Source organism: Psittacula echo (genome assembly GCF_963264785.1).
Source record: "Psittacula echo genome assembly, chromosome: 7".
Taxonomy (NCBI): domain Eukaryota; kingdom Metazoa; phylum Chordata; class Aves; order Psittaciformes; family Psittacidae; genus Psittacula; species Psittacula echo.
Genome location: NC_137740.1, coordinates 17384232 through 17408168, shown reverse-complemented (window position 1 = coordinate 17408168; position 23937 = coordinate 17384232). Strand labels below are relative to the sequence as shown.

Below are 23937 nucleotides of genomic sequence, written 5' to 3'. Positions count from 1 at the left end.
TGGGGAGTGGGGAACGGCCCGCCTGGCGCGGCAGAGGGAGGCCATCCAGCGGCTTCTAGGCAGCTGGCGGGACGCCGCCTCCCGCCGCCCCCCGCCGCCACCGCCCTCTACCAGCGCCCTGCTCTCTCCGGAGCAGTTCGTGGTGTTGACCGGGGGGAAGGCGGCAGACTACGACAGCCTGTCACTGGAGCTCTTCATGCTGGGCTATTTCCGCATCCTGGAGCAGGAGCTGTCCCCCGAGGAGCGCCGCGGCCGCCACCTGCTCTGCTTCGAAGTGTTCGAGCAGCTGGGCCGGCATGGCTGGCATGCGGTGCGTGCTTTCCACCGCGCCGTCACCGACGAAATCGCAGCCGGCCGGCGGGGCTGGCAGGACGGTTTCGAGGACATCAAGGAGAAGTATTTTGGATCCCCCCAGAGCTCAGCCTGGCGGCTGGGGGAGGCCGGAGGAGATGGGGAGGAGATCTGCCGCTACATCGACCGCAGCTTCGCCTTCTGGAAGGAGAAGGAAGCCGAGATCTTCAGCTTAGAGGAGTGATGCCCACCCGCTGGCGGGGAGGGCTGCGTGAAACCGCGGGCTGCAATAAAGGCCTTTTTTTTTCTGTCCGAGCTGAGTGAAGCTTCCCGAGGTGATGGAGAAAGCTATTTGTGTGGAGGGGGTCAGCCCCAGCACCCTGGCCCCCTCCCACCCTCTGCAGGACCAGTGTTTTGGCCCCTGGGGCGGCCTCACTCCCCGCGGTGAGGCGGCTGCCGCTATTTGTGGCCGGAGTGAGATAACATCCTATATTTAACACAACATCACAACGATAGCCAGAGGGAGTAGAGATATCGCAGAGACCCCCAGCGACCGGAAGGTCGGGGAGGTGCTGCAGGAACCCCCAGGCTTGTGGTGCCCAGCTGGCTGCAGAGGGATGCTTTCCAAAACAGCAAAGTCACGGGGCGACAGGGATGGGGAGGAGCAGGCAGCTCTGCCTGTACGGTGCCTTTAAGAGCAGGGAGCGGTGTCCGAGTGCCGCCTAAAAATAGTGTGCTGCCCTGTCCCGCCTGGATCCAGTGTCTCAACAAGAGTGTCCCTCCCTAGTGCCAGACCGCGGCCACTTCCCTCCCGGCTGGCTGGCCGGAGGGCTGCAGAGCCCAGGTGAGAGCGGGAGGGAACGAGACAGAGCGGGGCTGAACCCACCCCCAAAACCACCCCCTGTCCCCTAAAAATCGGTGGCAGTTCCGGCAGGGCAGCTTCGGAGCATGGGGAGGCCACCGGTGGAAGTGGGAATGGGGGGGTCCAGAGAGCACTTCCCTGGTCCCTGCTGGTGCCTGTAGATCAGGCGCTGGGAAGGTGCGGCTGTGCGGAGGGAGGGAGATGTCATCGCCTTTTCCTGGCAGGGGCACCCCTGCCACGCTCCGCGGGGGCTCTGTCAGCCAGCGGGGCACTGCGCTCATCCCCAGCACCATGGTGAGGAATGTGGACGACTTTGACTTCTGCCTGCCTTCACATGCCCAGGGCATGCTGGAGGGGCTGCAGCGGCTGCGCACCAACCCCAAGCTGGCAGATGTGACGCTGGTGGCGGGCGGGCGGGAGTTCCCCTGTCACCGCGGCATCCTGGCCCTCTGCAGCCACTACTTCTATGCCATGTTCTCCGGTGACTTCGCCGAGAGCATTGCAGCACGGGTGGAGCTGAAAGGGGTGGACCCTGGTGCACTGGAGATGCTGCTCGACTTTGCCTACACGGGGAAGGTCACCGTCAACCAGGACAACGTGGAGGGGCTGATGCAAACCTCCAGCCAACTGCACTTCCCCACTATCCAGAAGGTCTGCAGCCGCTACCTCCGGCAGCAGATGGATGCCACCAACTGCCTAGGTATCTGCGAGTTCGGCGAGAGCCACGGCTGCCCTGAGGTCTCCTCCAAGGCCTGGTCTTTCTTGCAGGAGAACTTTGAAGCTGTCTCTCTGCAGGAGGAGTTCCTCCAGCTCTCCAAGGAGAGGCTGGCTGCCTACCTCTCCAAGGACCAGCTGCAGGTGCAGGAGGAGCAGAGCCTGGCTGAGGCTGTGCTGCGCTGGGTACGCCACGACCCAGGGTCCCGAGCCCAATTTCTTCCTGAGCTGCTGGAGCTGGCCCACCTCGTCTTGCTGCCTGACCAGTACCTGCAGAACCTGCTTACCACTGAGCCCCTTATCCGTGACTCAGATGCCAGCAAGGCCCTCGTCACACGATCCCGCACCACGGTGGGTACCCCCTGCCCCAAATCCCACTCCACAAGCTGGTGGCTCAGTTTGGACCCTCATGGTCCTGGCCTGGCCTCTCCATCAGGGGCAGAGCAATGCTGGTGTGAAGAACTCCCCCACCTCACTGCAGAAGCTGGAGGAGGTGCTGGTGGTGGTTGGTGGCCGTGTGCTGGAGGAGGGTGAGGATGAGGACAGGGGGCTGCAGATGCCAGCCACCCCCAGGAACTTTGCCTTTTACAACCCCAAAAGTAGTAAGTGCGCATGGCATGGATGGGGCAAGTGTACACCCCTTACATGTTAATTAACCCTCCGTCTACCCCAAAGCCACCTCTTGCCAAATGATCTGGTGTCAGGAGGGGCACTGGGGAAAAAGGGGGTGGAGGGAAGAATGAAACAGGGCTGGCTTAGAAGCATCATCACTGTCTGAAGGGGGGTCACCACTTGGCTCTGCTGGGTTTCAGGGCGATGGATGGTTCTGCCCGACTTCCCCGATTACAACAAATGGGGCTTTTCCCTGGTGGCTCTGAACAACGATGTTTACGTCACAGGTAGGTGCTAGTGCAGGGTGGGTGTCCCATGGGAGTGGGGATGGAGGGTGAAGGACAAAGATGTGGGCACAGAGCACTGGCGTGGGGCCAGGGGCTACCCTCCTCTCCCAGTAAAGCCCTCTCATAGCTCCCCTCTTGGGTGGATCTGGCAGGGGATGCCCAGAGATGGCTGCACTCAGAGGGGTGTCCACCTGACCTGTCCCTCCCCAGGTGGCTCCCGTGGGTCCCAGAATGACACATGGTCAACAACCCAGGCCTGGTGCTTCTGCCCCAGGGACGGTGCCTGGAAACCCATCGCTTCCATGCTGAAAGCCCGGACAAACCACACCAGTGCCATCCTCAATGGCGAGATCTATGTCATTGGGGGTAAGGCTGCAAAGACCCTGCGGATGTTGCTGGGGCAGGGGTTTGTGGGTGCCCCAGAGCAGTGGGCAGTGTCCTGCTGCCTTGCAGGGACGACAGTGGACGTGGTGGAGGTGGAGCGCTATGACCCATACAACAAGAGCTGGTGTGCCATCAGCCCCGCCCTCAAGTATGTGAGCAATTTTGCAGCCGCCAGCTGCTTGGGCAAGCTCTACCTGGTGGGTTCCTGCGCTGTCAAGTACAATGCACTCACCCTGCAGTGCTACAACCCTGTCCAAGGTGAGAGCTGGCCCTCCCACTGCATCCCACCAACACCTTCCTAGGAAGCAGGACTGAGGGTGACCCCTCAGGCAGACAACATCCTGTGCCACTGGGCATGATCTTGTGGGATGGGATCGGGTGCTAATGGGGTTCTGGTGATGGCCGTGGCACAGGGTAGGGGGCCAGCCAGGAGTATAGCTGCTGGCAGCACAGCTCAGACCTTCAGTGGAGAAGGATCCCTTTGGGGCAGAGGGTTGCGGGAATACTGCCCGCCTTAGGGAGAAGCCAAACCCCTGTGACAATGCCACCTCCTCAGGTGGTGGTCTCCCACACCACCACTACAAAAAATATCCCCACACACATTTTTTAATGCAAGAGCCTCATCTGGACTGGGGACCACGGGTGCCATCCTGCCTGGCTGCTCTGTCTCCTCCCTTTCAAACTGCCCCTTAAATAGCCATGGGTGAGGCAATGCTTTTTTCGGTCAGTGGCAGCTGCATCAAGAGCCAAGGGTGGGACGCGCTGCTGACGGCTGCTTCTTGCAGATTTGTGGAGTGTGATCACATCCCCCTTCATCCCCAAATACCTCTCAGCCCCGCGTTGTGCCACCCTGCGCGGGCTCATCTACCTTATCGGGGACAACACCAAGAAGGTCCACGTGTATGACCCAGAGGCCAACATCTGGCAGAAGGTAGCGGGATGTTGGGTTGGGGCAAAGCACTCCCAGGGAGGTGGCGCAGGTGTTCCCTCCCTGTCAGCACCCCACAACCATATCCTGACTCCTGCTCCCTCCTGCCTGCTCATCCCTTGGCTCTATTAACCCCTGTGGACCTGAAGATGCCCCAATCATTCCTTCCCACACTAGGAGCATGGCTTTTGTACGGAGTTGCTGATTTTAAGCAGTGTACACAATGCAGAAGCCTACAAGATCAGGGTTTTCCAGCAGGGCTTGCAGGCCTCCTGCCTTTGCACTCTAACAAAATCCTGCCTGTCCCCTCCACTCACCCCAGGCCCCTCAAAGCACCCCCAACCTTGCTCCTATACAAGCACAACAGGGAGATGCTGCTAAAAGCAAGATGTGCCTGCAGGGACTCTCAAACCTTGCAGGGAGGATGAGGCAAGGGGGATGCGCCTGGTGGGTTAATCTCCTCTTCAGTGGGATTGGGAGGGCCCCGAGGAAGGTCCCAGTCATCTCTCCAGGGTGAGATGCCTGGAACCCTCACACAGGTGCAGCTCCTCCACACACTCCATGAGAATGGCGGGATGGTGGCATTGGGGGACCGGCTCTTCGTCACCGGCGGCCACTGGAAGGGCATGAACGGGGACTACCGGGTAGAAATGGAGGTGTACGACTGCACCAAGGACCTCTGGACACGGGAGGGCTCCCTGCCGTGCCTGTGGCTCTTCCACAGCTCTTCCTCCATCTTCATGGACACCTCCAAGTGGACAGAGGCTTTCCAGGGTGACCATAGGTAGTAGGAGAGCCTGCAGCATTGGCTGTCACCCTGTGCAGCTGCTCTTTCCCCTCTTGCCTCTCCTCTCTGCCAGCTCAGCTCTGCAGAGTGGGGGGAGATGGAAAACCCTCTGCCGAGCTGGCCAGGGCATCAGGAGCATGTGTATCCCGCTGCCCAGCCACCACTGGGAAAATGCTTTTCCTTATAAACATGCTGTGGCTAACACTCTCTTTTCATTTGGTGGTTTGGTTTTGGTTTCTTTAAGAACTGCCTTTTCCCCATCCTCCAAAACCACAAAGCTTTTAGAGTATTTAGAGGCCTCCCAAAGTGTGGCCTATTCCATCAGAGACTGGCATTGCTGCTTGGTAGCCATGGCCGCTTTCCCCATAATGTTGACATCTAGCATGAGGGAACATGAGGGAGATCGGGTGAATCCTCTCTTTCCTGACACCCGAACTTCTCCAGCACTTTGCTTGCCAAGACTGAAGTGTGAGACCTGCTCCAGAGTCATTTGATGGTTTTGAAGCATTAAAAATGCATACTGTGGGTTGGCGGGAGCCCCACAGGCCACACAGGGTTTTACATACAGAGGGTCACTTGTAACAGCCAGTGGCCAATCTCCAGGAAGATCACCCCACGCTGTTGTGTGAGTCTATGTGCCAGGCACTGCCCTTGCACTCACTGGGATCCACTGTGCCAGGAGAGCAACTCAAGGAGCTACAGCTTCTGCTGAAAGATACCCACCAGCCCTGGGGCATGCTGTAGGAAGTAGGAGCCAAGGGGGACCCCAGAACAGGATCAGGGGACAGCAGAGATGAGGTACCATGGAGCTGGGCGGCAGAGCCAGGCACTGTCATTTTGGGGCCAGGGACATTATAGAATGGTTTCAGTTGGGGTGTCCAACGCAAGAGGGACGTGGAGCTGCTCAAGTGAGTCCAGAGGAGGCCACAAAGATGCTTCCAGGGCTGGAGCACCTCTGCTATGGAGACAGGCTGCGAGAGATGGGCTTGTTCAGCCTGGAGAAGAGAAGGCTCCAGGGAGACCTTAGAGCAGCTTCCAGTGCCTAAAGGGGCCTTAAAGAGAATATGGAGAGGTACTTTTACAAGGACATGTAGTGACAGGACAAAGGGGAATGGCTTTAAGTAACTTCTCTCTCAGCAGATTCCCCTGCCCAGCTTCCCAGCAGCAGAAACCAGGTTACTTGTATCACTTTAGCTTCCCTGCAATGTATTAGCAGCAAACGTTTACTGGCAGAAGTCATTGTCCTTTGCAACTAATCTTCAAAGCAGAGCAATGTCCTGATAACACTGCACATCTGATTAAAGCAAATTCCTCCCCCATGGTTTTCCATACCAGGCGTTCCCTGCCCATGGCACAGGGCCCAGGCTGTGGGCACCACAGATACGCTCCCTACTTTGTCTCTGATAGCCATCTGAGGAGAGGATAGGGGCAGGGCTACGTGCCTGAGCAAGGGCTGCAGGAGTGGTACCCGGGCAGGCTGGGCATGGGGCAAGGGAGCCACACAGTTTATTTCTTAGTAGCGCATAAGCTGTGCCAGCAACACTGCGAGACAGCCTGAACTGCACCTGGCTCCACATTCCCTGAGGGATCCAGGCGTACAGGCAAGGGGGAGGCAGTCTCCTTGGGCTGGACCTTATTCATGACAGCTCTCCTGTATATTATGTTCCAGGCTGGAGTTGTGTTTTTAAGTTTTCATTTTTTTATAAGAGTGAGGGAGGGGAAGAGAAGACAGAGAAGGACAAGCTGATACTTCTCTCACCAGCTCTTGTGCTGGACTTAAGAGGTGCCTCCTGGAGGGAGCACCAGAGATGGGTGCTTGGCTCAGCTCTCACAGGACAGCACACACCTCTCCCCAGCCCAAAAGCTGTGAAAAGCAGGGAGGTGAGAAGGGAGGGCGAGCTGCTCCCTGAGATCTGCCATCAGGGTTTCTTTTGCCACAGATTGACTAAACTCCACATTGCTCCATCTTGGCTCTCCAAATTTGTCTTTCAAGAACAGAAGCAGCAGTGCAACCTTACATCAGAGTATGCAGGAATATTTGGGAGCAGAACAAGGTGGCAGAAGCAAGCGCTACCTAATGCATGTGATGGAAGCCCACTTCCTTCCTCAGTACTCTACAGAGCGAAGAGTTAGTGCAAGCTAGGCCAAGTGCACTGAAGTGTTAGAATAAATGCATGAACTTTAGCTTAACTGACTTCTGCTGTAGCACAAATGGATGTCATTTGACCTGTCATTGACAGGTCAAGCCACCTGTCCCAAACAACAAGATAGGTCAAGATAGGTTTGTGTGCTCAAGAAAACAGATAGCCTAGGATCCAGGACCATCTCCTAAAGCTTTAGGGAACATGGGGAGCAGGAAAGATACAAGGAAGCCTCACAACCCTGCACAGGACTATGCACAAAATGGCAGATACCACAGTACCAACCTCCCTCTAAGACTGCACAGTTTCTCATGCAGAGCAAGGAGGCTGGGCAAGAAACCACAGACACAGTGGCTCATCTCTCTCATTGCACCTCGGACTCACATGATGGGAAAGTTGCATAATCTGGAATTTAAGTTCTTTGGTAGCCCATTTGGTTTAGCTTTCACGCTGTCATTTGGTCTGAAGCCAGTATTTCTCTGGAAAACAGCACACTGACTCTGCAGCAACAGCTGGTGGAGGAATGGGGACAGGATGAGATACCAGACACTTAATAGCAACAAGTACCTAAAACCCGAGATGCCTGCTCCTCAAATAGCAGACAGACAAGCACAGGACCTGCCTGTATCTCAGCTGCCTGACAGATCCATTTAGTGAAAATACTTTCCCAATAAACATCAGGAGCAAACTCCAGCACTTTTGCTGTATCAGCAACTGGGACAAAACCCCATTGTTTTCTGCAAACAGAGGGAAGGTACACTGCTGCTCTGAAAGCAGTGTTTGTATCACTCAAGCTGCATGCAACCTCACAACTCAGCTTCAGAACCAGACTTCCTTCCTGGCGTTAAGACAGCCCACACCACATCCCAAGTCAGGGGCCTGGGTACTGCACAGTCCATACTGTACAGCCTGACTGGGAGCTCCCACCAAGTCCTAAGAGCTCATGACTCTCCCAGGGCCTCAATACAAAGCTCAAAGTAATGAACAGCAGAGCTACACCAGCTGTCAGAGTTCATGCCCACAGATACCTGCTCTTGCTAGCACCTCTGCCAAATGGGTTTATTTGGTTTGCCAAGACATTCACGGAGGGTTGACAGAAGAAGAGATTCCCCCATAGGCTGATCCACTCTGGCAGACACTTAAAAAACATTGTTAGCCAAGTGAACTACAACTATTAGAAAAAAAACCAACCCAACTTTATTTACACTGAAGAGCATCCAGCAGGACCCTCCCTCTCCTGGCCACACATGCACACACCCAGACTTCTCCCTTTCCTTACATCCACCAGAAGCTGGGGAACCTGCTGCTGCTCCTCATCTCTCAGTGCTCTATCCGCACCACCATGACTGTGACATTGTCCGCCGACCCTCGCTGTACTGCCTTGTTGGCCAGTCGGTTACATGCAGCTTCATACCTAGCATCTGCTTCCAGCTTCCCTTCTCTCGTCTGGATGTTTTTATCCTGGTGGGACAAGGAAAGACAATACTGATTGCTCCCAGCAAAGCACGTAAGTGCCCCAAATAAGGACAAAGTGCAAAACAAGTAAGGACAACCTCAGGTATAAGGGAGGATATCCAGGCAGAAGTACATTTCTGCAAGTCAGAATCATTCCATTTCATGTGCCCCGCCCTGACAAGCCCAGCTCCCTTCTCCTCACCTCAAGGCAGGAAACAATGAAGTTTACAGCTTCTTCTGGTGTAAAGACTTTAAAGAGGCCATCACATGCTATCAGAATGAACCTAGAAATCAAGCAGAGACAAGTTCCAAGGCTGAATCTTTGGCTCCCCAGTTACAACAAAATCCCTCCAAGCTATTTTATGAGTACCCACGCTCCAATCCAAATGGAAGGTGCTATAAATCTCATCTGAAAATCCCTCAGAAACACCAGATGTCCTCTCGTGCTCTAGAATCTACTATTCACAGAGCTGAAGAAATTCAAAGAACAGGCCAAAGATCCAAGCAACCAATGTAAGACCTAGAACAAGACACCCTGGCAGACCCACTGATACTGCATCATTAGCCAAGGCCATATACCATGCCCTGCTGGAAACCTCCGTTATTTCTTTAGGACTGCTTCTTTCCTTTGAGCCCTTTTCATTCCCCTAGTTTCCCTGTGAAGTAGCTAATGCAAGGAAAGAAGAGAAACACAGCCAGCATGTGCACCACTTTAAATCCTTTACATTTCCACACCCCTGAGGTACGTGATATCTTAATAGAAACATTCAAAAGAAAAACAAGCAGCTTAACCCAGAAAGAGATGCATAATTGTGATTGGAAACCTCTGCCACAAGGTACTGCTGCAGGCTGCAGATGGTTGAGGGGATACAAAGGCCAAGACCAGGAGAACTGAGTCACAGCTCCTCATCAGAGGATGGGGGAGCCAGCCTGCTGTGCACTCCCTGTCTGCATAGGGGACTGCATAAACTAGGAGCCCTAATCACAGTTACTGGATAAGGAAAACCACAGGCATCCCACAGAGGTGTCCAGCCTGCCAGAGCAGCACCTGTCTCTGAAGACATCATTTCAGAGCCTGATGCTCAGAATATCTCTAGAAATATTTTAGTGGATCACTTGATATGAAACTCTAATCCCAGAAAAAGCAGCAGTACTGGGTTACATTCTCACCTCAGAGGGCCTGCAGGGTCATACTGACATAAAAGCTCATAGCAATTTGTCATTGCCGATCATATGTTAGAAAAGTAACTCAAATCTTCAAATATCAGAGTCAAATGCAAAAGTATCTGTGGGCACCACAGCTGCTAGGAACAACTCTTGGACAAGATGGGGATCCAAGGACTGAAGCCTTAACTAACTGCTTTAACAGTGGTGTGTGAACTTATGCAGGGGATGAAAGAAGTCTAAGGCTCATGTATGTTGTCGCTGCTGCAAGACTGGTTTCTCCATCAGAAGCCTTCACAGTATCTTGGCAGGGTAAGGCAGCAGCATTATCCCACTACACTGATAAGAAACAGGAGCAGAAAGACAGCAGCAGTAAGAGCATCTTCTCATTCTGCATGATCTAAAGTGCCTTGGGCGTAACCACAGAGCACACAGGGTTGTGCAGCTTGTGCTAGTGCTGAGCAGACCTAGGACACAGCCATCCGCCCCTCTGTGAGGGCACCCTTTACCTGTCATTGTCTGTGAGTTGGCAGCGTTTGATATCTGGCACAGAGATAACACCACAGTGTTTGTACTGGCCATCCCCAATGGAGCGGGAAACCTCCAGCACTCCCAGGACTCTTCCGTCCCTGCACAAGGGAAGAAAACATTGAGAGCCCTTCACACACATGCACATCTCACTGCACTGCCTGACCAGGACATGCTTTATGTGCGTTCAGCTGCCTCCTACAAATCCTGACCCAATCCCCCACCCCAGCAAGTTCCCATCTTCCCTTCAATATCTCATACCCTTTCTGCAAGTTTGTGTGAAATTTTGGGAAACAAGTGGAGGGGGGAGGAAGAAATGAAGTTAGGAGTGTTCTCGGCTGTTTTCCATCTCTCTTCCCTAACTCAAATCCTGCTTGGCCTAGCAAGCCAGGGAAATAAGAGTTATATGCTGAGCTGAATTCCTGGAGGTGGAGGTTTGAATTCACAGATTATTTTTTGGCAAGGCACCCAGCAGATTGCATTTCAGTAAAAGCACATAATGGCAGCAGGCAAGACCATGTCTGAGCCAGCAGTCCCTCTCCTGTGCTCTGACTATCAGGACACCAACCACTACAAACTGGCTCAGCTATGGCCAGTTCCAAGGAGCAAGAACCATGGCACTTCCTCCCGATCATTTAATCTTTACTAACCACTTTACTAACAGCAACCAGTTCTGTGAAACCCAAGTTAAAATTCTCCTTAGGAAGCAGTTTTGCTTGCTAAACTTTTCTAATTAACTGAGTGCTGCCCCAATAGAAGCAGCTTCCCACACTCCACCTTTCCAAAAATAGAGCATCTTCTTCCCAAAAGGCTCTTCTGTGCACTCTGGAAAGAAAGAAGCTCATTCATCTCATAGTCTAACCAGCCCCACTTAATAGAAAAGCATGTCACAGAGATCTGATACTCATACACTATGCAACTTATCTCTTGGGTCCAAAATATTGAACTGCAAGCAGTGGAAAAGGCTCCCAGGCAGCCGGGAGATGTTTCCCATTCTAAAAAGAGCTAAGAGACACTGGCCCATTTCTTTCCTGTGTGCAAAGATAGATCAGTGCTAAGCATAAGAAGCAGCATTTGTTCTTCAGAGATAAGGGGAACAAGGCACTCTGGACACAGCAGTGTGACAGAAGTGAACCCACTCCTCAACACAGGGCATTCTGCCTCTGCTGGCACCAGCGTACTTCACCTGTACAAAGTTCTTTCTTGTGACAATACCGTTAAATCAAGAAACAGCATTCACAGAATGAAGAAAACCTAGACAGAGAAATCAGACACACCTGCTGTGTATAGCACCAGCTGCCCGAGCAGCCATGCGCATCCATATGCACAGGAACATTAATATAATTCCCACTAGAAGCCTCCCTCCTATTGCGGGCCACCTCAGTGCCTCAGCTAACCCCCAGGAGAGCAACGCCAACCAACATCAAATGTTTTTCATGCCCTCTCAAACCATCACCAGGGAAAGGTGATGCTGCAAGGAAGCAAGTTTTATTCAATGCCACAGTGTGCAGTAAGCATTAACTTCTTAAACAATCCCTGCCCATGTCCATGCCCATGGCAGGGGGATTGGAACTAGATGATCTTAAGGTCCTTTCCAACCCTAACTATTCTAATCAAGTTCAACTCTGTAGGTCAAGCTTAAGCATGTCCATGCTTGCATCATGCTGCCAAGTTTTCATGTGGGTTCCTGTCTCTCCAGCACAGCACCTCACTGCCATTGTAAGCCCCTGGGAAACAAAGTAGCCCCTATCAACCAACTCAAGCCACTGAATCCTTAACACCTCAGGCACTGCTGTGCCTTCCATAGGCAACAACAGATTCTCTCCAGGCTGTCACTACTATGAGTGCTGGGCATAGAAAACTCCAGAAACTCAATGTTAAGGCCCATAGTTGGGCCAGGGTTTAGATCTGCTCACTCACACCATTTAGGCATTTACCTGACATTTCCTCCAGCTTTCTGTATCCGCATACGCTCCTCATACTGGGTGGGGTTATGCTCCTTACTGAGGCTTAATGCCGCATGTTTTTGACTGTCTTCATTATAACGACACAGAATCGCCTGTGCTGACGAAAGACCTTTGTGAGTGAACAACAACAAAACTACAGAAGAACTTCCTGAGAGAGAGAGCCGCAAGTTGCAGTGAATGGGGCTACATTTACATACTGTTAGATATTTAGCACCATCAAGAGAATGCTAGCACACTAGTTGTTTTTTGGGAGACAACATAGTTGTACCCTATACTCAGCCATAACAAGATGCTTTGTAGAAACATATAGGGAGCACCCAGCCAAAACAAGATGCTTTGCAGGAACATTTAGGGAGCTCACAGCAACTGGAACATCCCACACACCTCATCCTTCAGGGTAAATAAAGATGTTGGAAGAATAAAGGCTCCAGCAGTGGGCTTCCCATTCTGCTTACCCGGCTGTCCCCAAGGTTGGCTATGTAGAGAGTGTTGTCGACAGCTAGGACACAAGTAGCTGTGGAGCCATCCTTCCATGCTGGCTTCCTGAAGGGAACAAGAATGAAATTATTAAGGAGGGAAAACAATGTTTAAGAAATTAGTCACAGAGTGCTCCCGGGGTACTCAAGGAAGTGTTATGTGTGTGTGTGCGTGTTGTGAAGTGTTGTGTGCCAACATGCTACAGTCAGCTAGCACAAGCCCAAAGCAGCTGTCTCCAGCAGCTACTGAAGCTGTTGATGGTGAACAGTGAGCTGGACAAGAACAGCAGAACTGCAGAGTACCACCTTCTAAAGGCATGGCCAATGCCCAACTGGTTCAAATACTGCCAGCCCTGCTCCCCACACCAGCCCCTCCTCACACTCAGCTCCCAGAAAAGTTCAGCTGTGGCTGGAACAGGCTCAGCCCCAGTGGCTGCTCAGAAGCTACAGCACTGCAAGCAAACAAGCTCCCCAAACTCCTTGGAAGGCTCCTTATTTGCAGCAAAGAAAGGCACAGGCACAACTGCAGCAGAGTTGCCTTCCTTTTTGCTTTAATATCCCTTCCTTTTTCTCATAGTACCCCTGCACACCTGCCTCTGTCCTCACAATCCCACCTCAGCAGCAACACCACCCATTCAGTCACTCTCCTGATATTTCACTTGCTGTAGTTAAGCTTGTAAGTCTAGAACTCCAAGTAAAATGAGAAGCTTTTCTTAGATTACAGCTGCCAGACTAGTCCTCCCCACAATTAAGACCAACTACGATGCCACTCTACTGAAACTAGCTTTGAAAGACTGATTTCTAAACATATATAAGCCAGTTTTTCCTAACTTCAAAAGGTGCATCTGAATGAAGATCATTCATTTAGTCAGCAATACAGCTATCACTAGAAATCCTTTGTAGTGCCTTTGTCATAAATCGTATTTCTGACCAAATGGAAACTAGTTTGGGAATGACACTGTTGTGACAAACTCAAAGAAGCTCTTTTCCTTTTGCCTGGTCAAACTTATTTATCTGATTAGTCTTAAAAGACTAAGCCAGTCTGCAATATACTTAAAATTGAAAGTTTGCACGGAATCTCAGAATTAGATGCACCACCAGGCTCTCAATCTGCATTAGAGGTGCACTGGGGGAGTATGTGGGGAGGGAAACAAACAAACCCAAACATTTAAAGGACTGGTAGCAAAGTGACTGTTGTTTTAAATGCAATCCACATCTCCCCTAGTCCACACAGTTCACCAGAGACTGAGAAAAGGTAACTTGCACTCAAAACTCAGCTGGAAGGTGGGCGGGCATTTATTCCACTGAAAGTAGCTGCTGTGCTTTTCAGCTTTGTTTTAAAAGAATCTGTTAGAAACAAGCTTAAGATGAGGAACATTTTTCTTCAACATCTCTGTTTTCAAAAGATGTGAAGAAAGCAAGATTTCAGCTTACCTTGGGAGAGTTAAGTCTTTCAACACACGGCATTAAAAACAACCTCAGAGATGTGCTCCAACCTGGCAAGCACACACTTGCTAACAGGAATGCAGCTCTAAAGAAAGCTGCACACAACACCCTGCAAAGTACTGCTCTACAGATAGCCTCCTGTCGCACTTCAAAGCCATCAATACAGAGATCCCATCTCAGGCAGTAGGGGATTAGCCACTTCAGCAACATGGCAAGTCTTTAAAAATAAGACAAACAAGATGCCCTGGTAAGGACAGAAGTGCACTCCTGGTTACGTTTTGTCTCCTTCCTTTACTACAAAGGTGTATTTTGGTCTAAGGGGTCCTACAGACTGCTTTCCACAGAGTAAGACCAGAACATGCCATGATCTAGCTCTAGCGGGCACTCAGATGGCACAGTTGCAGCCTGGCACACCTATCTATGCTTGAGGTTTTGCCAAAGCATAGATACAACTCAAAAGTTTCCTCTGCCCTGCTCAAAACTAAGGTCTGTGAGATGTAAATGAAGAAATACAAATGCATGGGAAGCATTTACACTTACTGGCTGGATGCCTGCTTTAGAAACTCTTCATCTGTGTGTTTGAAGGTATCCAAAAGGCATCTCTTCACAGTTTTCTCCACACTGGCTACCTCACCTGTCAGATAGAGAAAAGAGCAATTAAGTTCCAGCTAAAACGTACCTGACCTATCCCAGCCCCTCCCTTCACCCACCCAACATGCAGTCAGCCAGTGCATCTCTCAGACCCTGTGCACAGCAGCTAGGGTACATCCTGGGTTCACACTACCAAAAATCTGTGCAATAGCATGTATGAAGAATTTATGACACATCCCTCTCCCCCACAGGCGTATTTCCATGCTTGAAGCAGCACTGCCAAAACTGGCAACAGTGCATCTCACACTTGTTTTGTGGTTCATAACTGGCTACTTGTACCCTTCTGCCAAAAAGGCTTCCAGCCCTCTTCCCCAGGAGACAGAGCAGTCTCACAGTAACTCCCTGGAAATAAAGGATGGGAACGATGCCCAAATAAATCAATTTCCCTATCCACTGCAAGGCAGAAAAGGTGATGGTTGTCCTACAGCCCTAATTCCAGTCCTCTCACCTTTAGGAAATTTCTTAATCAGGTTCTGGTGCATATTCTGTGCTGCAAATTTCGAGGCTCGGACTCCCCCATGGCCATCAAACACAGCGAAGTACGAGACACGTGTGCTGTGAGGGAACAAAGTGTAGCAGAAAGGGGCTAAGAGAGGCAGTTAGCCAGAGAGTGGGATCAAGAACATTCACCTCCATAATGCCCTGTCCCATGTCGGCCAAACTGAGTAAATACCGTTCTCCAAGGCACAAAGGTATCAAGTCTCTAAGCTCACATATTCAAGCATATGCTTCACCTCAAGGGCACTACAACTCCCCAGCACTACACAGACATCAGCCTAAGCAATCCTACAGTTCTTTCCATGCCTAAAATTGTTGAAACCATTCTACAGACAAAAAACTCAGATCCCTCAGAACATGAAGCTCTCAGGACAATTACTAGTTTAGAAGCTAGATCCCACATCAGGATGATCTTTGAAACCATTCCTTTAAATACACACACTCCCCCTTACACACACTTGTATGTGTTTATTTGCTGAAAGATTTCAACTTTTCAAGTAAGAGATTTTCCCTTCTTTAAACATTCTCCAGTGCCACAGTTAAACGGCTCACTTAACTGTGAAACAAACTGTAAAACCCCTAACATAAGGCCTCATTACTTATAATTAAATTGAGGGTCTCTAAACACCCATGCCGACATTTGGCTAACAGAGTCTCTATCCAGAGCTACTGGGCCCTCACAACCCTTGTGAAGTCAGTGACCAAATCCACTGAGCATCACTCAAAGGGAGGTATTTGTATACAGCAGTCCTGTGATTTGCACAGAACACAGCTATCCAGGTCTCCCAGCAACAAGCCCAAACTACACAACACAACACAGGTGTAGTCAAGAGCATGAGCTGCTTAAAGCAAAAAGGATCCTATCATGGGCTTAGCTGAAGCAAGCTGGAGCTCCTTCACTCTTGTGATGGCTGCCATCCACAGCTTTATTCTGACAGTTGTGGCCCACTTACATTTGGGAGGGCAGAGGCTGGCATTCCTCGGTGATATCATTTAAGATGACATGTGCATCCTGCATGTCTTCTCTTTCACCTTTCCTCTCTGCCACATAACCCTTCAATCCAAGAATGCCCACTGACCCTAAAGGGGAAGAAAGCAGACACATGCACGCAAATCAAACTCCTCCATCTTCTCAACTCAGGCGAAAAGAAACAGTAAATCTGTGACCACTTTTCAGCTTTCAGAACCCTATTCTGACACTTGTAACATGGGATTTTAAGTGACCCCAAGGTCAGCAGCTATAAAAGCTGCTTGCCCCCATTCCGGCAGGCAGCTATAACCAAGCAGGACTGCTGGACATCAGACAGGGCTTTTACTAAATGGTGTCGGGAGAGCAGGGGAAGTGTGTGACTGAACCTGCAGATTAACAAAGCATGGCATGACAGGCAGGCACCTGCACTGAAGTCAAATGCCCTATATATAACAGCAAGTCTCTTTTTCAGCAGTCACCCAGTGGAGAGATTTGTGGATGTGGCAAAAGAAACTGGTGTGGCTCTAGCCTTCTGGAAGTTTCACAACCAATACCCCACTTGGCAGTACAGGAACTTATCCTGCAAAGGCTGAGCTGCTTGCTGCTCAGCTTTTGCCACTTCAGTAGGGCTGGTAAGAAGACCTAGGTGAGGGAGGCAGAGTGCCAGGGAGCAAGAAGGGTTTCCACAGACTGCTGCAGCAGTTTGTTCCCTACAGGAAGCTGAAAACACAAGCAGACTGAAGAACCAAAGCTTAGCTTTGGTCTGGACTTACTAAGCCCAATGTCGAAAGTACAAATTAAGTACATTTGTTTTCAAACTGTCTGAAAACCTTTACAAACTTTCTTTTCCACAAGTTCTTCCCTGCCATTCTTTTCTTCCTCCTCCAAGGACTTTCTCTTCTCCCCTTTTCCATGGCTCCCTCCTGATGAGACCTGCTCAGTAGCACTGGAAGCTGAAAGAAAGCAAAAATGCAGGTGATTGAAATCTGCCAGGTCTGTTTTACTTGCATAAATTCAGCAGCAAGTCCTTTTTATACCGAAGCACTCCCAGGGGTGCAGGCTGGCACTCTCACACAGTATTAAGTGACCAGAGTTAGTACTGAACAAGACATATTAACTGACCGCAAACGCACACACACAACTTCACTCAGCATGTACAACCCACAGCACACATCACTGATTTGATCACTTTACATTGCGTGGCCTACCTCAGGCATAGCACAGCTGTGCTTAGCTAGGAGGCTGTTGACTCTCTCCACCAACCCACATTTTGTTTCTTAGCTACCAGCCTTTTTTGCAATTAACTGCTAAGGAAGTTAATGTTTCAGGTTGAACACTTCTAATTTTTATTATTATCGTCTCTAAATTGTGCCCACAGTCATACAAAGAAACGTATTTTACTACTCTTAACATGCATATTTGTTTGAGGTTTCACAAGACATGTTACAAATAAAAGCTAGCAAGCAAACTATGATTTCCACGCCATGAGAACCCTCACCTTTTCCTTATGGAGATCTACTCTTCGATGGCACCCCAAATTATCTCACCTCCTCCCAGGTGCTAGCAAACACTTGGCTGCATGCAGAAAGCCTTGACAGACCACTAGTCTAAACAGCCTCTAGTCTAGACCTCTACAGACCACAGCTAGAAACAAGGTGGCAGTCTGCTCCCACAGCAGAAAAGCAACAGAAACCAGGGCAGTGGCAGCACCAGGCCCCTGCAGATGTGCTGGCTTTGGCTTAGGGTAGAGTTAATTTTCATCATAGTAGCTGGTATAGGGCTATGTCAGCCAGGATAGTTGACCACAGCTGATCCAGGGGATATTCCATACCATGATGTCATGTCAGCATATAAAGCTGGGGGAAGGAGAAGGAAGCAGGGAGGATGGCTGGAGTTATGGCATGTTGTCTTCCCAAGTAACCGTTACATGTGGTAGAGCCCGGCTTTCCTGGAGATGGCCCAACCCCTGCCTGCGGATGGGAAGTGGTGAATTCCTTGTTTTGTTTTACTTATTAAACTGTCTTTATCTCATCCTGTGAGTTTTCTCACTTTTGCTCTTCCAGTTCTCTCCCCTATCCCACTCGGGAAGGAATTAGGGAGCAGTTGTGTAGGGCTTAGCTGCTGACTGGGGTTAAACCACAACCACCGTCTTTGCTCCCTGCAAGCACACACTTTAATTTCCAACGTACGGAGCTTTCAGGCACAGATGACAGGGTGCTAAAATCTGAGGAACGTACTTCTGCAAACAAACCTAAGTTTACTTTTAAAGAGCCAGAATCCAAATTTAAACTATCAGGGCACAAACAGACTGCCATAATTAGTGTCAGCCAACCTGGACACCAGGTTAACTTACTGTACAACCAACATAACAAGCTACACCCATGGGTTTTCCTGAGAAGGGCAGGTCAGCAGAGGCTTACTTGTGTCACCACTGCTGGCTGGTGGAAGACCATCAAAGAGTAAAGAGCCTCCTCTTCCTGGAGCACAAGAAAAAGCAACGACTAAGAACTTTTGTCCCTCTGAAGGAATAATGCTCTGTGCTCACCCCTTCTGAGGTGTGGAAATTATAAAATGCCAGTTTACTAAAGTGAGCTAAACTTTAACTGCTGTTACTGGATGGTGGGGGCAAACTTACATTTGTTCCAGGGAGTATTTAATATGGAACATCTATAACATTCTGATGAGGGGGCTACAGCACTGGTGGATATGGGAGGAGCAACTGATGTCATCTACCTGGACTTGTGCAAAGCATTTGACACTGTTCCACATGACATTCTTGTTTCTAATCTTAAGAGGCGTGGATGGACCATGTGGTGGATAAGGAATTGGCTGGATGGTCGCACTCAAAGAGCTGCAGTCAATGGCTCCATGTCTACGTGGAGATCAGTGAAAAGTGCTATTCTTCAGGGGTTGGTACTGCAACTTGTGCTGTTCAACATCTTTGTCAGTGACATGGACAGTGGGATTCAGCGCACTCTCAAGAAGTCTGCCGATGATACAAGCTGTGTGGTGCAATCAACACTGCAGGGCAGAGATGCCGTCCAGAGAGACCTGGACAGGCTAGAGAGGTGGGACAGTGAAGACCTCATTTAGTTCAACAAGGCCAAGTGCAAGGTGCTGCACCTGGGTCAGGGCAATCCCAAGCACAAACACAGGCTGGGCAGAGACTGGATTAAGAGCAGCCCTGAGGAGAAGGACTTGGGGATGCTGGTGTATGAGAAGCTCACCAAGACCCATCAGTGCGCACTCACACCCCAGAAACCAATCATGTCCTGGGCTGCATCAGAAGGATCATGGCCAGCAGGTTGAAGGAGGGGATTCTCTCCCTCTACTTTGCTCTGGTGAAACCCCCCCTGCAGTCCTGCATCCAGCTCTGGGGTGTCCAACACAAGAGGTATGTGGAGCTGCTTGAGTGAGTCCAGAGGAGGCCACAAAGATGCTGTGAGGGCTGGAGCACCTCTGCTATGGAGACAGGCTGAGAGAGCTGAGCTTATTCAGCCTGGAGAAGAGAAGGCTCCAGGGAGACCTTAGAGCAGCTTCCAGTGCCTAAAAGGGCTGACAAGAATTCTGGAGAGGTACTTTTTACAAGGGCCTGCAGTGACAGGACAAGGGGGAATGGCTTTAAGCTGACAGAGGGGAGATTTAGATTACATATTGAAAAAATTCTTCCCTGTGAGGGTGGTGAGGCCCTGGCACAGGTTGCCCAGAGAAGCCCCAGCCCCACTGCCCTGGCAGTGTTCAAGGCCAGGCTGGACGGGGCTTGGAGCGATCTGGTCTAGTGGAAGGTGTCCCTGCCCATGGTCAGGGGTTGGAACTGGATGAACTTTAAGGTCCCTTCCAACCCACACCAGTCTGGGATTACCAAAATAATAAATTAAAAAAAAAAAAAAAAAAAAACCACAGGAAGAGAGTAGCTGCTCTGCACACAGGTGCAGATCTGATAAACCCACTGTTATTATCCTGTCTAACAAGGAAAAGGGTTTGCAGCAGTTTCATCTCAAAATGATGCTGATGCAGAAAGCACGTGAAGCCAAAATAATAGAAGAAATACAGCACCCATACCTGAGTCGGCACTGCTGGCTGGTGGAAGATCATCAAAGAGGAGAGGTCCTTTCTGGGCTTCCTTCCCTGTAAGGCACCAGGACAAAGTCAGGACCCATTGCACGCACTCGGGGGGTGGTTTCCGGAAGGACTGCCATCCAGCTGAGCACAGGTGGGGTGACAGAGGAGAGCCTTGGCTACCATTTGTCCATCTCTAATTTAGGCAGCTCCTACGTGTGCAAGACAACCACTTGCCAGGGGATGATGTGAACTTTTATCTTGAGAACAACTTGTTTGTTTGGTTTCTAGCAATCCACACAATGTGTATTACCACCCCTCACCAGCCAAATTAAGATATTAGAGAGTGAGGGGGGCCAAGAAAGCACCAGCTTATTTCAAGTAACATTACAGCTCTCCACAGTCCCACGACCCGCAGCACCACAGTGAGAGGAAAGGCTCCAGCATGGCCTAAATCGCACGGATAACACCTGCGTCCGAACGAGCCCCCGGGAAAGAAAAAAGCATAGAAACCCCATCAAAACAAACCCAAACCGAGTCATCCCCTCCTGCAGCCGCCTCCTCACACGCCCCGCTCCCTTCCCCCTCGCCCCTCAAGCCCTGGGAGCCCTCAGCTATCACCGCCCCGGTGCGCTCGCTGCAGCGGCTGCCCGTAGCCGGCACCTCCGCCCGCAGAGGCTCGCTGCCCACAGCGCGCTGCAGCAGGCCCGGCGGGGCCGCGCGGCCTGCCATTCCGTGCGAGGGCGAGTCCTGGCCCTGCTGCCCTGAGCGGACAGGCCAGGATGGGAACCAGGCGCCCGCCGCGGGGTCAGCGCCCACTCACCCGCCGCTGAGCAGCCGGGCTCCGGGAGATCCCCGAACAGATCCATCGCGCCAGCAGCGCCGCCGCCAAGGCCGCTACCCCGTGCCCAGACGCCGTCCCGCCTCCTCGGGCTAACAATCTCCCCCCGCAGCCAATCAGCGGCCGCAGACGGACCGGAAGTAGGCGCGCGACGTGACGGGTGCGGAAGGCCGCCATTGGCTCCGCCCCACAAAGACCTCTGTCAATCCCCGCAGCGGGAGGCGCGGCACACGCCGTCAAACACCCCCGCCGGGCTGCAGCTGCTCCGCCAATTGGAAAGCGGCGCAACTCTGCCAATCAGTCCCTTTGCCCCGTCCCCTTCTTTTCCAGGTTGACCAATCCCGCGGCGGGGATGTCACGCCCTCCTGTGCCTAACCAATCGCTGGCGGGGGCAGGAAGGGAGGGCGGTGCCCCCTAGCGGCGCAGGAAAGTGGCACCGCAACGGAGGTCTGTATCCGGTATGCCCGTTTCGGGTGCCCGTACCCGGTGCGCCCCTCAGCACCCTCGCCCGCAGCCTCGGATCGGTGCGGGCCTCCCCGCCGCCGAGCCGAAGGCGCCCGCCCTACCCACCGTGCCCAGGAAGGAGAGCGGAGCGGCGCGGGGCTGTTCTGCGTTAAATGCCACATTTATTTCAGAACCGAACAAGCCTCACGCGTGCACGGACGGCCGGGACCCGAGGCGCCAGCCCCGAGCACGGGGCAGGGAGGGCCGGGACCAGAGGGCACAGGGAGCAGACGCCCCTCAGCAGGTCCCGGCCCTCCCGCTGGTGCTCGCCCACCCTCCATGCCACTGTCCCCTGTGAGATTTCACTTCGGATGGGGCTCACAGTCGTGCCTATACATCAAGGTTTGCATTCCTCATCCCGGGGGGGCTGCGGTGAAGGAGGGGATGGGGGGTATAACGGGGAGAGTGCGTGGTGCTGGCGAGATCGGGGCCAGGGAGGTGGCAAAAGTAGCCTGCAAAGCCGGGGACATCCCGCAGGGATGCTGCCAGCCGAGTCTCCCTCAGCGCGGTGTCCCGCAGCCGAGCTGTCTGCTCTGCAGGTTTGCTGGCCTCAGGCAAAGCTTCGGCTTCAGCTCCAGCTGGAGGATGTGCCCGTTCCACAGCCGCCCCTCGCCTGCAGCACGGGCGGCGCTGCGCAGCCCCGGCTGAGGAACCTGTGTCTGGTCGCTGGCAGACGCAGATTCCTGTCTCCACCAGAAGCTGCCTCCGCCCTGGTAGAGCCTCCTCTCTCCCCTGGGACACCCAGTGTTCCCTAGCCCCTTGCACTGAAATATGGGATGGTACCAACTAGTCTTTGCTGGGATGTCACAGCCTAAACCCCTCCTCCACCCCTGCCGCAGCTCTGCCCCTCCATGCCCCCCGAGTGAGAACCTGTCCCTCCATAAAGGGCACAAGTTGGCTTCTAGATCATGGGTGCCAGGAATAACCCAGTTTGATGGGGCGGACAATTCACCACCTCTCTGGAAAGCAGGGCTGGGAAAAGCAGCCCTGCCACAGCTCCAGGCCAGAGTGATGCAGTGAGATGCCCAAGGAGCTGCAGCAAGGCTGGGCAAAACCTGCAAGGGCTCAGGATCCCAAAACCCTTTTCCATCACCTGAAACTCCAACTGAATGGCCTCTGATGCGCAGCGAGAGGGTCCCTGCAAGCCTCTGCCCATCTGCCATGTCCCTTCCTGTCCGTGCCCCCCAACAACATGAGCGTAACAAGAAGACAGCACCAAGTCCCACACACACACACACACACACACACACACACAGACAGTGCAGGGAGGTGCAGCAGAGCCAAGGCGCAGCCGTGCTGTGCAAGGGAAGGTAAGCCACTGAGGCGTGACAGCGAAGCTACGGGGGTGCCCGGGAAATACATGAAGGAAGATGCTCGCCTTCCCACCCGGAGCTGTGCTGGATGCAGCTGGCTGCTTGGGAAGCCCCAGCTGAAAGCATCCTACCCCCCTCACAATGGATGAGAGATGGAAGATAGAGGAAAGGGAGAGCTGCTGCTGGGGAAGGTGGGAAGCAAGTTATGGCTGGAGGAGAAGGTCCTTTCGGCAAAGCCACCTCTGCCGTGGGAAGCCCCCTGGATTAACGTGCCGATGAAGGCAGGGTGGGAAGGAGGTGGGCACTCGCTTCTGCAGCAGGGGAATAGGAGTGAGAAAACACCAAATACAACAGTAAAAAGAAGCCCCATCCCCACCCCAACACCCCCACCGCAGCCTCTCCCTGCCCCTCTGACTTGCTTTGAGCCTGGTGTCCTGCTGGGAGGAGAAGGGATGTGACAACTCTCTTGGGAAAGGGTAAAGAGGGTCCTGTGGATTGGAATAGCCATTTCCAGCCCCAGATCTTGGAGAACTTTTCCATCCAGCGCTGGAAGTAGCCACCTGAACCTCCACACTCCCTGCAGGGATGGGACCCTTGGTGTCCCGTCCTAAGAGGGGAGGAATCCCTTTGGACAAGCCCCCAGGGGCTCCTAGGCTGAGAGAGTGGAGGTGGCCTACGTGCTTTTGGGAAGGACAGCCTCACATAAGGTGACAGGCAGAGCCATCCCCAGAACCCTCCTTTTCCCTCCAGCAGGACCAAGCTCCAAAGTGAGGTGACACATCTACATGGATGTGCAATTCTCCAGCCCACCAAGATGGTGGGGCCCTCCCTTCCAGAGGTAGATGGGGCACGTAGGAATTGCCTCCTTTGGGAAGACATGGTAGGCTGTCCAGCCACCACTTAGGGGAGAAGTAGTTTAAGCTGCAGGGGGGTGCAAAGCAGAGGGTTGGGGAAGGGCAGGGAGCAAGGGCAAGAGCTCCGCTGCTGCCGGGCACATGCCAGGGATGTCCCAGGAGAGTCATCTCTGGGGCCCCAGCCCACTGCCAAGGCTCTCCCTTG

The 23937-nt window shown here is 52.3% G+C and overlaps 2 protein-coding genes across 4 annotated transcripts; one reads left to right on the top strand and one right to left on the bottom strand.

The window, feature by feature from the left end:
- Positions 1-1429: 1429 nt before the first annotated feature.
- KLHL30 (kelch like family member 30) lies at positions 1430-4866 on the top strand (the record flags this gene model as incomplete). Its single annotated transcript, XM_080623982.1, has 7 exons — positions 1430-2218; positions 2304-2469; positions 2680-2766; positions 2977-3132; positions 3220-3408; positions 3936-4081; positions 4618-4866. Exons 1-7 carry the CDS (start codon positions 1445-1447, stop codon positions 4864-4866), a joined length of 1767 nt encoding a protein of 588 aa, XP_080480108.1. The 5' UTR covers positions 1430-1444.
- Positions 4867-7452: 2586 nt separating this feature from the next.
- Positions 7453-21154, bottom strand: ILKAP (ILK associated serine/threonine phosphatase). Of its 3 annotated transcripts, XM_080623862.1 has the most exons (12): positions 21044-21154; positions 20224-20289; positions 16992-17114; positions 16145-16271; positions 15142-15248; positions 14583-14676; positions 12576-12663; positions 12091-12212; positions 10135-10254; positions 8664-8745; positions 8286-8467; positions 7453-7518 (listed from the first exon to the last, which is right to left on the bottom strand). In XM_080623862.1, exons 1-11 carry the CDS (start codon positions 21087-21089, stop codon positions 8327-8329), a joined length of 1116 nt encoding a protein of 371 aa, XP_080479988.1. In that variant the 5' UTR covers positions 21090-21154; the 3' UTR covers positions 7453-7518; positions 8286-8326. The 3 variants fall into 3 exon arrangements, with proteins under 3 accessions (XP_080479988.1, XP_080479987.1, XP_080479989.1); XM_080623861.1 differs by lacking the exon at positions 7453-7518 and having other exon boundaries at positions 8179-8467; XM_080623863.1 differs by lacking the exons at positions 7453-7518; positions 20224-20289; positions 21044-21154 and having other exon boundaries at positions 8179-8467; positions 16935-17097.
- Positions 21155-23937: the final 2783 nt, after the last annotated feature.